The sequence below is a fragment of the Pantherophis guttatus genome, chromosome 10 (genome assembly GCF_059756535.1).
Source record: "Pantherophis guttatus breed Tessera chromosome 10, ASM5975653v1, whole genome shotgun sequence".
In the NCBI taxonomy this organism is placed as follows: domain Eukaryota; kingdom Metazoa; phylum Chordata; class Lepidosauria; order Squamata; family Colubridae; genus Pantherophis; species Pantherophis guttatus.
The window spans coordinates 5,100,194-5,114,862 of NC_142072.1; the positions used below are offsets into that span (position 1 = coordinate 5,100,194).

A 14,669-nucleotide genomic window follows, 5' to 3' on the forward strand; every position below is an offset into this window, starting at 1 on the left:
GAGGAGAGTCTTCAACAAAGAAATTTTGTAAAATGGTTCCCCACCTTCTTCTTGCTTCAAGCCCCAGAGAACTACTGGCAATATAGATTTTAGCTGGCAAGTAATCTGAATTTTTTGATCACCAACTCCTTTGGTGGAGCCTATCCCTGGGCTGATTAATCAAATAACCTCTTTGCAAACAAGAAGGAGCAGAAATAATTTTAAAAGATAACTCATTGCAGGACAATAATCGAGAAACCAGTTTCCAGAGTGGGAACCCGGTGTCTGATTTTCATTATTGCCTTTGAAAATCCTAGCCTTCATTTCTTATAAGAATCCCCCTATTTGTATAAAGCTTCTTATTTGTTTCATTTAAGAAAAAAAAAAAGAGAGAGAGCGCAAAAAAAGCAGAAACATTTGTTAACCATTTAAAAAATAAAGAAAATATTTATAGGAAGATCCTGAAATTAAATCAATCCATTCTTTTCCTGCCCAACCCTTTCCGGATCCAAGGAAAAGAGAAAGAATAAATAAGAATAAATAAAAGCATTTTGAAAGACATTCGACCAGACACTGAAGATAGAAAAGTTTGTAAAAAGCTTTGGGTGAAGCTAGAACTGGTGATTTTTGGTGTGAGATCTGTATTCCCCTTAAGGATTTTTAAAGGTTCTTTTAAAAGTATTTTTTTTCTTTTTCTTTTTTTTTTTTTTACAAAAAAAATATCCCCATTTATTGGTTTCCCTTCTGATACTGTCCAGGAAACGAGCAGATGAAAAAAAAAAGATAAATCATTAAAAAAAATCAAACAGACCATCGACTGTCACCTTTTGCAGAGGGGAAAAACAAATGAATGCCAAAGGTTTGGGGAACTTTTGTTTTTTGGTTTCTTCCTTTTCCCCCCCCCCCTTTTTGCTTTGCTTCTTTGCTTATTTTTTGGTTGTTGGTTTTTTTGTTTTTTGTTTTCGTTTGGCTGTTGCTGACATTTCTATGTTTGGTTTTGGTGGTTTTGGTTTGCTTGGGTTTTTTTTTTTTTTGGTTTCATGTGTCGGTTTGTACGTCCACTCCGGGCTACCCCCGCCATGTCAGAAAAGGCAGCGTGGATGCATGCGCCTGAGTCCTCACTCCGTCTTGGCATCCGGTTCAGTGGATCCGGGTCCAACTTGCCCCATTGTCTGCGCCATGTCACTGGAGGAGCTGCATGAGGAACAAGAGGAGGAGGAAGAGGAAGAGGAGGAGGAGGAAGTCAGGGTAGGGGACTTGCTAGGCATAGAAGCAGCTACGGCAGCAGCTGCTGACACCAGCCCCACGCCTCCGGGGGCAGCACTCAGCAAAGGCAGGCCCGCGTGGTTGAGGAAGAGCGGCGAGGTCACGATGCTCTGGCTTCCAGTTGTGCCTGCGGTGGTACCCAAGATTAAGTTACCACTGGCATCAAGGCTGGTAATTGGCAGGCTTCCACCACTGGCCAGGGCTACATGAAGAGAGAGAAAAAAGTTGGTTAGACCACATCTGCAATGGCTTCCCATCCTTGGCCTTGGGATCAATATAGAATTGGTCCAGATGAGACACAGTGCCAAGATTGCCCTCTTGAAGGATAATCTTGCAGGAAACCATTCTTATCATCTTCTTTTAACGACTCCATAATTCCTTGCAGGGTGGAGTCTGGGCAACTGAATGGAGCTGAGGGTTTACTGGCCGGATGCCCTTCCTGTCTCCAATGTGGAGCTTTGTTCAGCAGATATATTCCCATCGTGCCCAGAGAGAGAGATATCTGCCTCTACCTAGGATTGAACTCACAGCCTCCTGATGGTGAGGCGAGAGCTCCACCTCTAGGCCATCGCACCACTCACAGGAAACCATTCTTATCTTTGCAAACAAAAAAATTTTTTTTAGAGGCTTCCTTTTTGGAGACTGTCAAAAAGACAGGTATAATTGAAAAGGCACTTCTTTGTCCTCTGACAGCTCTGTCATTTCTCTCCCCCAACATGATTCACACGGAAAAGACGCACGGTGTGGGAAGACAGGTTGCACAATCAATGGTTAGCATATATGATGTGAAGGATGCATGTAATGGAGCGTGAAGGCTTCTGCTGCGTGCAAATTCAAGATGGAATGGAGAAAGCCCTCAAGATGAATGAGAGGAGGGTGTGAGGGACTCCACCGACTGGCTGCACTCTCACACGCCTGTATTACCCTTGCACACCAGCTCACAAGCAATCTCGCGTCTTGGGTCAGACCAAGCGGTGGGGAAGAGAGGCGTAATTCAGTCAATGCCTCCTTGAAAGAGGAAATGGCGTGCTCTCTCTCTAACGCACCGGATTAGACAATCTCTATCTGCACAGTCTTAAACAACTGCAAAGGATCTTAAGTGAAGCAGTTTATCTGGGTTGTTTTTGATCAGGATTCATACCAAGGTCTTGGCTGGAAAAAAAAGAACCCAGATAAATCAGCTTTTCCACACCAGGGGTGAGGGTGGTAGAAACGGCATTGGTCGCTCTTGTGGATGATGCTGTGTCATCACTCTGTCTCGCCAAGCCCAACCTCCAACCTTCCCATAGGGATCTCCACAGTTTCTCCTGTTTAATTCCAGGGTAGAGATCCACAACTGGGATCATCCCTGTTATTTGTTCATTTGATTTAAGGGCCACCCGATTCCAAAGTGACTCTGGTGGTTTACAATTATAATAGAAAGAAAAAAAAAATTTAAACAGAACCGATGGGTTTGGATTAATCACACATGTGGAGGATACCTTACCCCAAACTGATAGGTAACCTTCTCCGTTGGCTTCTAATATGAGGTACACCCAAGGGGTGGGATTCAAAAATTTTAGCAACCGGTTCTCTGCCCGCTTGCTGGCTGGGTGTGGCCATGGTGGGTGTGGCCTAGTCCCCCATGGTGGGGGGGGCATTTTCACCCTCCCCAGGCTCCAGAGGCCTCTCCTGGGCTCTGGAGGCCAGAAACTTCCAGTTCTTCTGATAGGCCCATTTTTCCCCCTCCCAGAGCCTCTGTGCAGGCGCTGCACTTACCTGGCACCCAAAATGGGCCATATGGAGACTCCTAGGAGGGGCGGGGAGGGGCGGGGTGAGCCGGGCCAGCCATTCCTTGCAACTACCGGTTCAGCGAACCAGAGGTAAAATTAGCATCCGGTTGGCCCAAACCGGTCCGAACCGGCTGAATCCCACCCCTGGGTACACTTTAAATATAGGCAGCATTTATGCATTTTCTTTTGTCCTGGATGTCTCAGCTGCTTCTGACACCCCTGTCTATTCTATTCTTCTAGGCTGGTGGGGGATAAACAGTCAAGTCTATGGCCCCTTTCACAAGGCTTGGTCCTTACAGATGGTCCTCAATTTATGACCATAAATGAGCCTGGAATTACACCCATAAATTGTTGCGGTCATTAAGAGGATCCATAGTTATTATACCACCACCACCCCAACACACAAGCAGGTATCTTCCAAGCTTCGCCAGACATACAGGAATCTGCAAATGCTGTCAGCCCAACATGCAACCTCTACAAACTCACATCCGTTCCTTCACATACTTTTTCTCTCACGCCAGCAAGCCAGTGGAGTGGATGGCAGCCACGACACCATGGTTTTTTTTTTGTCTTTTCTTTCACAAACCTTGTATGGTGGCCAGAGGGTTGGTGGCCATTAGCGCTGGGTTTAACCCTGCATTCACCCCTAGCACTGTGCTTCTGCAATCAAATCAAAGGCAGTGAGTTAAAGTGGGGGCTTTGGGGTGGCAAAGATGATTGTGCTCTTGTCACCCCCATACCCATTTTTTTTCCTCTCCGGTGTGCCCAGGAATGTATCAGTAGGATCCAACTTACAATAGTTGAGTCAATGTAGATTTTATATCTTTTCCTCTAGCGCACAGGACTTCAACTCCTAGAATTCGTGAGCCAGCATGACTGGCTCAGGAATTCTGGGAAATGAAGTCCACAAGTCATAAAAGGCCCATAGTTCCCCACCCCTGCTCTAGGGTAAAATCTGCCCTGGCTCTGCCGGTTGGCCTGGGGTTCAAATAACGGGCTTCCATTCTGGAGGTGGCTGCTGGATTGATGGCAGATTCCACCTCCCTTCCCTTCTGTTCTCCACCAGTCCATCTTTTTCAGTTATGATATTGATGTATTTTCGCTGTGCTATTTTTCATGGTTTGTTTTATTGTTCTATTATCTTACTACTGTTCCGTTATACTCTTTTCATTTTTTTTCCTTTTTATTCTTGCAAGCCGCCTAGAGTAGACTCATAGCAAGATAGGCGGCAAATACTGTACATTTAACACATCATAATCTCTCTCCCTTCACATTGGTTGATTTACCTACTTATTACCCTGTCAGTTACTGAAGTGGCATAGGTAAAGGTAAAGGTTCCCCTCGCATATATGTGCTAGTCATTTTCCGACTCTAGGGGGCGGTGCTCATCTCTGTTTCAAAGCCGAAGAGCCAGTGCTGTCCAAAGACGTCTCCATGGTCATGTGGCCGGCATGACTCAACACCAAAGGCGCACGGAACGCTGTTCCCTTCCCACCAAAGGTGGTCCCTATTTTTCTACTTGCATTTTTATGTGCTTTCGAACTGCTAGGTTGGCAGAAGCTGGGACAAGAAGCTGGGAGCTCAGCCGGTTACGCAACACTAGGGATTTGAACCGCTAGAACTGCTGACCTTTCGATTGACAAGCTCAGTGTTTTAGCCACTGAGCCACCACATCCCCTACTGAAGTGGCATAGAGATTCAAGATTCACCAAAAGAATTAAACCCATAAATACAATAAGCTCCAATGTAAAAGCAGAGATCTGAAGAACGGTTATGAATCCCAAACCTCTTTTTTAAAACATGGTTTGGGGACCTTAAATGAAGGATGAGAAGGCAGGGCATGTTACAGGTCCCATCGATTAGGAATGTGCATCTGGTGGGACCACCAAAAAGGGCCTTCACGGTGGAGGTCCCTTCTCTATGGAATATCATTCCTCTCAACGTATGATTGTTCCACACCCTGAAAGGTCCTAACAAACCTAATTTTGTAAATGGGCTGGGAATCCCCAACGGAGACGGGACCAATCAAGAGCAACTTGATTTGATTATATTATTGCTGCCATGTGGGGGGGAGGGGGAGTTAATTTGGTGGGTTTTTAAATGTTGTAAGCTGCCCAGCATCGTTTTTGTATGAGTTAGGTGGCTACATAAATATGTTAGATCAAGAAAGAAACCCAGAAGTTAGTCCCCGTGACTCAAATGATAGCAGTCTTCCCGTATTTGAGGGCCCCCAAAAGGAGAGGGGGGGCAATCTATTCTCCAAAGCACCTGAGGGCAGGACAAGAAGCAACGGGTGGAAACCAATCAAGGAGAGAAGCAACTTAGAACTAAGGAGAAATTTCCTGACAGTTGGAGCAATTCATCAGTGGGGAACGACTTGCCTCCAGAAGTTGTGGGTGCAACAACAGTGGAAGTTTTTAAGAAGAGGCTTGTCTGAAATGGTGTAGGGTTTCCTGCTTGAGCAGGGGGTTGGACTAGAAGACCTCCAAGGTCCCTTCCAACTCTGTTCTTCTGTCAAGGGGGTGTTAAAGAAGCTCCACAGAGGATCGCCGTCCAACCTCTGCAGGAACTCAACCCTCCAAAAGCGTTCCCAGTCTTGCCACTTACCCCGTACTGGGATTCAGGCCTTGCAAGCTGAGAGCTGGATGGCTGCTGCTCTGGGGACTGGGATTTGTGCTGTTGCTTGGGGGTGGCGTGACCGAGTTGAGGGCGGTGCCCCCTGCTCCAACCGCTGTCCGACTGGGGGTTAGGGAGCAGATTGCTGGGGACAAGGTAGTAACTGTCCCAAAAGAAGAACAGGAGGTTAAAATGAGAGCTTCACGCAGAGGAAGCCCAAGAGAAGTCTTCTGCCTTCACAGATAGTCTTCCACTTATGGCCACAGGGGAGCCCAACATTCCAGTTGCTAAGCAAGACAGTTGTTAATTGATTTATGTCCCTTATACGACCTTTCTTGCCAGGGATCTTAAGGGCGTCCTTGCAAATTTTTGCTAATAACACAGTTCTTAAGGGAATCTGGCTACCCCACTGACTTTGTGAGAAGGTTGTAAAAGGTGATCGATCACCTGATCCCCAAAGTCTGAAACCAGGTGCCCCCCCCTCACCTCCCCCGGTTTCAGGCATTCAGCACGATCAATCCCTAATTTTGCTCTCTTAAAATCCAGAGTCTCAAACAATTCTCAAAAATTCGTTGAGATTGTTCAACAAATCACAATTTGTTCCAACAAAGGTTGGAACCCTTTGTGGGTCAAAGATCAGGATGCACTTATGTTCCTGTGCTTAACAGCGTCAATTTAACACACAGTCTCAACAAGCTCTCATCATTCCACCCCGGTAAAGTATTCCAAAGGGAAATAAAGGAAAGGAAAAAGAAAGGGGGGAGTGTGTACCTGTTGTGCTCAGACTACTGGAAGCCTGGGAGAGGGGCAAACCTGTGCCGGTGCCTGGGCTGGTCACCTGAGGAACAAAAATAGAGAGACAAGAATCTGTCACGGACATAACGGATGTACACACGGGTAGCACGCTTTCTCTCTTCCACCACCAGGGGGCAGGAAAGGTTTTTCCAAAAGGGCTACTTAAGACTTGTTGAATGGAGGAGATGGCATCAGCCATAGTGGGCAGCACAATGAGGACAACCAACTGTATCTCTGAACCCCTGGCTGACCAAGAGATGCTGCCAGGCCTTGTCCCAGGGCCTGGAAGCTGTTGGAGTCTGGATGGAGAGGCACATTTGGCTTAACCACTATGTCAGCACGATCAAGTAGCCGTAGGTTCATGGACCAGTCAATACTGAGGATTTCCCAAGCTTAGCTCTCCAAAGGATGGAAATGGCATGCAGTTGGGGGTGGGTGGAGTGTTTACCTGCACTGGTTTACTTGTTCAGTGTTGAACGTTGTATGTCTATAATTTGAAGGTGCTTCTGACACGAATAAAGAACCTGCACTGATAGGTCCTGCTTTATGACCCTGTAGTCCCTAACTGGGGTAGAATCGGGATGGCTGAATGGAGTTGAGCATTTACTGGCTGGATGCCCTTCCTGACACCTACACAGAGTTCACAGCAAATATTTTTCCTTCGCACCTTAGGGAGAGAAGTATCTGTCGCTACCTAGGATTGAACTCTCAGACTTCCGAGTGGGCAAAAATAATGTGAGACGTGTCCCTCGAGGGACTCTTGCAAATGTCAGTGTCCCCTGGGAAAGCCACCAGAGAGGTCAACCGAGACAGACGATCACGTATGAGGGAAAAGTGGGAGTTTACCATGTGAGGACTGTAGCCAGCAGGTTTGCTCTGGGCAGGCAAAATGGGAGCAGAGCTGCAAGGGTTGATCCGTTTCTCCTTCTGGCGGCGGTTGCAGAACCAGACACGAATCACCTCTTTCTCCATGTTCAACTGTTCGGCAATAAGTAAGATCTCCTCTGAGGTAGGCTTCTGGTTCTGTCGGGGGAAGATAGAAGTGTAAGAACAACATCCGCGGTGGCTCAGTGCTGAGAGTGCAGTACTGCAGGCTACTTCTGCCAACTGCTGGCTGCCTGCAATTTGGCAGTTCGAATCTCACCAGGCTCAAGGTTGACTCAGACTTCCATCCTTCCGAGGTGGGTAAAATGAGGACCCAGATTCTTGGGGGCAATAGGCTGACTCTGTAAACCGCTTAGAGAGGGCTGTAAAGGGCTGTGAAGCGGTATGTAAGTCTAAGTGCTATTGCTCTTCCTTCCTTCCGTCCTTCCTTCCTTTCGTCCTTCCTCCCTCCCACCTTCCCTCCCTCCCTTAGTGTGCAGTGGTTAGAATGCAGCATTGCAGGCTAACTCTGCCAGCTGCCAGCAGTTCGATCCTGACCGGCTCAAGGATGACTCAACCTCCCATCCTTCCGAGGTCGGTAAAATGAGGACCCAAATTGTTGGAGGCAATGTGCTGACTCTGTAAACCGCTTAGAGAGGGCTGTAAAGCACTGTAAAGCAGTATATAAGTCTAAGTGCCATTGCTATCCGGTCCTAGCGAGAAGTGAACATCATGCAGCAGGACAGGGAACTATTCTTTTAACAGTCTGACAAAATGGGTAAAATGGTCTATACAGCAGCCTGTAGTTGGTTACAGGTAGTCCTCGACTTACGACCACAATTGAGCCCAAAATGTCTGCTGCTAAGCAAGACAGTTGTTAAGCAAGATTTGGCCCACTTTACGACCTTTCCTCCCAGAGTTGTTAAGTGAATCAGTTAGTGTTCAGTTGTTAAATTAGTAACACGGCTGTTAAGTGAATCTGACTTCCCCCATTGACTTTGTTTGTCAGAAAGTGTCACAAAAGGTGATCATATGACCTGGGAGACAGAACTGTCATAAATAGGAGCCAGTTGCCAAACATCTGAATCTTGATCACGTGACCATGGGGATGTTGCAACGATCGTAAATGTGGAAAATGGTCGTAAGTCACTTTTTTCATTACTGTTGTAACTTCAGTCACAGAACAAATGGTTGTAAATCGAGGACTATAACATAGGCAACTATATAAATATTTTAAATAAGTACCATGTTTCCCCGAAAATAAGACCGAATCTTATTTTAATTTTTGCTCCAAAAGACACATTAGGGCTTATTTTCTGGTTAGGTCTTATTTGGGGGGGGGAAATACGGTACTAAATGCACCCATCTGGCTGACAATCTTAACTGGGGCTTATTTTGGGGGTAGGGCTTATATTACGAGCATCCTGAAAAATCACGCTAGGGCTTATTTTCCTGTTGGGTCTTATTTTCGGGGAAACACGGTATATGAAATCAGTTTTAAATGGAACACTTCAAATGGAAGCATTGAAGAAGGCAGCACAGGTGAAAACTTCACTCAAGTTACTTCTCCACTGCACGGCACAACTGATAATAATTTGGGGAGGGAAGGGACGAGGGAAGGCGGGTTGCTTGGTAGGGAACTTTTTACCGCTAGAAAGCTTTTTTCCAATGCAAAGCGGACATTGGTCTCAATGCTAGTCCGTTTCTTGCGACGTCGGCCTGGCAGCCCATCAAAGCCAAGGTTGGGACTGTTCAACTGGTTGGGGCTGGGAAGCGTGGAGTCCACGGACATTGTCTCTGTAACAAGTTGAGGAGAAACATTTAATTGCCTCTTGAGTAACACTCATAAAGCACATCCCCTATACCAGGGGTCTCCAACCTTGGCAACTTTAAGACTTGTGGACTTCAACTCCTAGAGTTCCTCAGCCAGGCTGAGCAACTCTGGGAGTTGAAGTCCACAAGTCTTAGTTGCCAAGATTGGGGGTGCCTGCCCTATATGACTTCTCTTCTCTTTCCATCTATCTCTTTTCAAATGCCTCCTTTCCTTAACCTTCATCCTCTCCAGAAATGGCATCACTTTTCTCTCCCACTTAATCGTAACCATTGTGAATATGCTGATGGAGCAAACAAGAACAAAGTTTCTCACTGGAACATAATACTCTCTTTATGGTGCCGTAATTCCCACCACTCAGTCCTGCTTATATTGTGCTACCCTTTCTTCCTCCTGTCAGGCTCAGACCATGAAGGCTGTCGCTTGGCCCCCTGCCTCGTGCTAAACTATGGTTTTTGACTTGAGCCACGATTCGCTGGCTTCCCCACAGCAGGCTAAGCTTGTTTATCGGGGCTACCAATGGCAGGAAAGCCCAATTTTTTTAAAAAAATGGAATAACAGAATAACAAGAGTTGGAAGGCACCTTGGAAGTCTTTTGGATGTTTTAGCCTCTATCTCTCTCATCTTTGTTGCTCCTCTCTGCATTCTTTCCAGAGTCTCAACATCTTTTTTTATATCGTGGTGACCCAAACTGGAGCAATAGCTTGTGTGTGTGAATGCTGTTGGCTCTTTTCTGTTACCTTCACTGCAACTTTCAACAATCATCTCCTTGACCAAATTCTCTTTTCTTCTCTGGCATTCTTAACATTATCCCACTCCCAGGTTGGTCACCCTGAGCAGGACTCGGCTTGAATCACACTCCACTGTCTTTCCTTACCAGCATCATTCAGCCATTTCTCCAGAAGTGGTTTGAGTTTGCACATGTTCTTGAAGCTGAGGTTCAGTGCCTCAAAGCGCGAGATGGTTGTTTGGCTGAAGTCATTCCCATAAAGCTTCCCCATAGCCAACCCCACATCACCCTGTAAAGGATGGAGGGAAGAAAAGGGAGAGAGGCGGTTACTGAGAGAATGCCAAGGCTGCCTGTATTTCACAATTCCCTGCACATCATTCTTCTTCTCCTTTCATTAGGGAGAGCTACATCTTACTCTTCCTCATCTGAGCCAAGCATTCTGAGGTGTACCTGCGTGAAGCCCAGTTTGATGCGCCGTTGTTTGAAGGTGCGAGCAAACTGTTCCAGCTCTTCCAGGTCGCTGGGCTCCTCAGGGTGAGAAGGGGTCTCCAGGCATTTGGGCGGCTGTGAGTGAGTGAGGTGGGACTCGGGGAGGCCAGGCCGAGTCACTTGCTGGAAAAGAGGAAGAAATCAAAGAAATGGGAATCCAAGAGATCCAGAAGGACCACCACACACAAGTCCAGGCAGGCTGTATTACCAAACTCAAGGGGAGAAATAACCTTGATAATTTATTAATTTATTGAATAGCGATTGCTACGCCTGGGCCAAGATGGGAGGCACTTCCCTCCCTTCATGAGTTGCAAACGCCATTGACTTCTTTCAGTGTTTGGCGGGTTAAGAATGGATGAATTTGCCCTCTGAGATTCAGGGCTTAAAATTAAACGCTCGCAACTGATTTAATACTGGAGAAAACGAAGCAGTATAATTCATCTAAAAAAGAAAAAAAAGAGGGCAAACCAAAATATTTGCATGGTTATTTATTTCCTTCTTTTACCTCAATGAATGTTTTACACGTTCTTTCTTTTTCTTTTTTTTACACCTACCCTTCTTTCCTTCCTTGCTCACCTGTGCTGGGAGTCCTGCACGAGGCTGGTTCGGCAGGAGGCTCCCTGGATTCTGCTGAGGTAGCTGAAATAAATTTGGTGTCGGAAGCAGCCCTGTGGGGAGGAAAAGGCTCGAGTTTATCTCTGAAGAGACCCAACATATTTTGGTTCTTTGTGTGCCAAGTTACAACCCAGTTAAGCCATAAGCAGCAACAGCTTGAAGTTTAGTGCGGCTTTAAGCATGAAAGCCGGTTGGGTGACTTTGGGGCCAATCACCAGGAGACGGTGAGTTCTAGTCCTGCCTTAGGCATGAAAGTTGGCCAGGTGACTTTGGGCCAATCACCAGGAGGCGGAGAGTTCTAGTCCTGCCTTAGGCATGAAAGTTGGCTGGGTGACTTTGGGGCCAATCACCAGGAGGCGGTGAGTTCTAGTCCTGCCTTAGGCATGAAAGCTGGCTGGGTGACTTTGGGCCAATCACTAGGAGGCAGTGAGTTCTAGTCCTGCCTTAGGCATGAAAGTTGGCTGGGTGACTTTGGGGCCAATCACCAGGAGGCGGTGAGTTCTAGTCCTGCCTTAGGCATGAAAGTTGGCTGGGTGACTTTGGGCCAATCACTAGGAGACAGCGAGTTCTAGTCGTAAGTACAGGGGTTTAAGGCACCCTGTTATTAAGCTGGTTATTAAGACCAGCTGCCTGCAATTACTGCAGGGTTCGAATCTCTCCAAGGCTCAAGGTTGACTCAGCCTTCCATCCTTTCTAAGGTAGGTGAAATGAGGACCCAGTTTGTGGGGGCAATAAGCTGACTTTGTATAAATATACAAAAGGATGAAGGCTATTGCTGAGCACATTGTAAGCCGCCCTGAGTCTTCGGAGAAGGGCGGCATATAAATCAAATTAAAAAATAAAAAAAAAAATAAAAAAAAAAAGTTGGTTGGGTGTCTTTGGGCCAATCACCAGGAGACGGTGAGGTCTAGTCCACCTCAGGCATGAAAGCCAATTGGGTGACTTTGGACTAATCTTTCTCTCTCAGTCCAACCCACCTCACAGAGTTGTTATGGTGTGGGAAATAGGAAGAAGAAGAAGAAGAAGTATGAGGTATGTCTGCCACCTCGAGTTGTTTCTTAAAATAATAAAGGAGGGATGCTTTTTTTTTTTTTAAATTATCTCCTCACCTTGCTGTCCCTGCTGGGCCTGTGGCAGCAGGAACTGTGCAGGTGGCTGGAGAGGGTGCCCTGGGACAAGGACTAACTGCTGGAGCTGCAGCAGCTGCTGGATATCCTAGAAGAAAACGAATCGGGAGGAGAAACAGGGTGAAAAAACATCTCCACACAGTGCACAGTTACCCGATTTCCAACGCGGTTGAACTTCTTGAGAGATTCCTGAGAATTATACTTGCCCTGAGGCCACTGAGCACTTTTCTCCCCTGGAACCGTGGCTGCCGGGAGCTTCCCAGAAAAGAGGTGATGGTTAGGGCAGGAGTCTCCAATCTTGGCAACTTTAAGACTTGCGGACTTCAACTCCCAGAGTTCTGGGAGTTGAAATCCGCAAATCTTAAAGTTGCCAAGGTTGGAGACCGCTGGGCTTAAGGGACCAGTTTCAATGGACAATGCAAGGCAGACCATGTCTCAGGCCATCCGAGAACCAGTTTTTCCTTTGAAACCCCCCTGCCCCCCCCCCCAGGAGTGACCGTCTTCCCTTCCAAGGAGAAGTGTCCTGGCAATGCAGAGAACCTCTTGTGGCTGGCCGGCCCTGCAAAGCGCCCTGCTTCGTGCACAAGCCCTTACCTGTGCCGTGAGTTGGATTGGTTGGGACAAGGCCAGCTGGGGCGCCTGGGGCTGGCTCTGTGGTGCTGGCAGTTCAGCCCCAGGTTGCTGAGAGGAGGCGGAGGCGGCGGCGGCGGCAGCAGCGTTAGATTGCTGTACAGCAGCCGCCAAAAGCTGTGCTTGCGCCTGCTGCAGGAGCAGCTGCTGTTGGGCGGGCATCAGGGCAGTCAGCTGTATGAGAGAGGAGGCAGCAGGCAGGGCGGGCAGCAAGCAGGAGGCAAAGGGGAAGGAAGGGGAAGGAAGGAAGGAAGGAAGGAAGGAAGGAAGGAAGGAAGGAAGGAAGGAAGGGAGATCAGAGAAGGAAGGAAGGATCAGAGGGAAGGAAGGAAAGAAGGGAGAGAGGAAGGTTGGATCAGAGGGAAGGAAGAAGGAAAGATCAGAGAAGGAAGGAAGGAAGGAAGGAAGGAAGGAAGGAAGGAAGGAAGGAAGGAAGGAAGGATCAGAGGGAAGGAAGAAGGAAGGATCAGAGGGAAGGAAGAAGGAAGGATCAGAGAAGGAAGGAAGGAAGGAAAGAAGGGAGAGAGGAAGGTTGGATCAGAGGGAAGGAAGAAGGAAAGATCAGAGAAGGAAGGAAGGAAAGGAGGGAGGGAGGGAGGAAGGAAGGAAAGAAGGAGGAAGGATCAGAGAAAGAAATGAGGGAGGGAGGAAGGAAGGATCAGAAGGAAGGAAGAAGGAAGGATCAGAGAAGGAAGGAAGGAAGGAAAGAAGGGAGAGAGGAAGGTTGGATCAGAGGGAAGGAAGAAGGAAAGATCAGAGAAGGAAGGAAGGAAGGAAGGAAGGAAGGAAGGAAGGAAGGAAGGAAGGAAGGAAGGAAGGAAGGAAGGAAGGAAGGAAGGAGCAAGTTAGTCAACTACATTCCCTGCCCTCAGCAAAGAGCCAGAAACTTCCTCAGGTAGGCAGCCATGCATTTCTTCTTTTGCCAGAGTCTGGACTCACACACACCATGGAGAACTTGGCCAGGTGGGAGAGAAGCGGCTGTGTTGCTCATTGTCATGCGTGGAGGTTCAGGGAAAGCCAAAGTACCTGTTGGATTCCTCCTTGTCCACTGGAAAAGGCACGGGAGGGACAAGGGAGGGTTGCTGCTAAGAGGGAGGCAGCAGCCGAGTTTTACTACGCAGGGTGGAATGGCATCTCCTTCTCCAGCAACCTTTGGGGCAGAGGCCGAGATCTTTCCATCTGTTTCCCCGGCCTCCATCCATCTCAGGAGAGCACTAACATTCACAACTGAAGAGAATGTGGGGCTCCAAAACGACCCATTTCCTTCCGTTCCTTGTGTGGGTCAGACAACCCCTCCCAATGTGATATAGACCACTTGTTGTGAGGATTACAAGTGGTCCCCGATTTACGACCGTTTGTTTAGGGACCAAAGTTACAAAGGCACTGAAAAAAGTGACTTAGATGACCGTTTTTCACGCTTAACGGTCGTTGCAAGCATCCCCACAGTCTCGTGATCAAAATTCAGCAACTGGTTCCTATTTATGACGGTCGCAGCGTCCAAGAGTCACACAATCCCCTTTTCCAACCTTCTGACCAGCAAAGTCAATGGAGAAGCCAGATTCACTTAACAACCATGTTACTAACTTACCAACTGCGGGAATCGGTGGCAAGAAAAGTTGTAAAAAGGAAAAAAACTCAACTCAACAAAATGTCTCGCTTAACGACAGAAATTGTGGGCTCAATTGTGGTCGTAAATCAAGGACTACCTGTACTTATATGAACGTCTATGTAAGTAACGTCTAGATCACAATAAACTATTTAAGTATGTTTAGCATGGAGGGTCTCCCTTTAGGAGAAAGTCGTATTATATGATCCATGGTGACACAGTAGTTAGAATGCAGTACCGCAGGCTAATTTTGCTGACTGCCCACTGCTCGCAGTTTGGCAGTTCAATTCTCAAGGTTGAGAATCGAACTGTTGGCAGTTCAATGGCTCAGTTTGGCGGTTCGATGGCT

General features: G+C 47.3%; 1 protein-coding gene across 9 annotated transcripts in view; it reads right to left on the reverse strand.

Moving 5' to 3' along the window:
- Positions 1-839: 839 nt before the first annotated feature.
- POU2F2 (POU class 2 homeobox 2) overlaps positions 840-14,669 on the reverse strand; it is a 121,088-nt gene continuing 107,258 nt past the window's right edge. For 3 of the 9 annotated variants that reach the window (XM_034437994.3, XM_060693855.2, XM_060693856.2), the window contains 11 exons: positions 12,679-12,888; positions 12,067-12,172; positions 10,919-11,010; positions 10,304-10,465; positions 10,001-10,142; positions 8,941-9,089; positions 7,275-7,451; positions 6,405-6,471; positions 5,625-5,796; positions 3,604-3,677; positions 840-1,447 (listed from right to left, as the gene is read on the reverse strand). In XM_034437994.3, coding sequence (XP_034293885.1) covers positions 1,098-1,447; positions 3,604-3,677; positions 5,625-5,796; positions 6,405-6,471; positions 7,275-7,451; positions 8,941-9,089; positions 10,001-10,142; positions 10,304-10,465; positions 10,919-11,010; positions 12,067-12,172; positions 12,679-12,888 — 1,701 coding nt within the window. In that variant the 3' untranslated portion in view covers positions 840-1,097. The remainder of the gene's footprint in view (positions 1,448-3,603; positions 3,678-5,624; positions 5,797-6,404; positions 6,472-7,274; positions 7,452-8,940; positions 9,090-10,000; positions 10,143-10,303; positions 10,466-10,918; positions 11,011-12,066; positions 12,173-12,678; positions 12,889-14,669) is intronic. The other 6 variants (XM_034437997.2, XM_087876867.1, XM_087876868.1 and 3 more) reach the window with 3 other exon arrangements.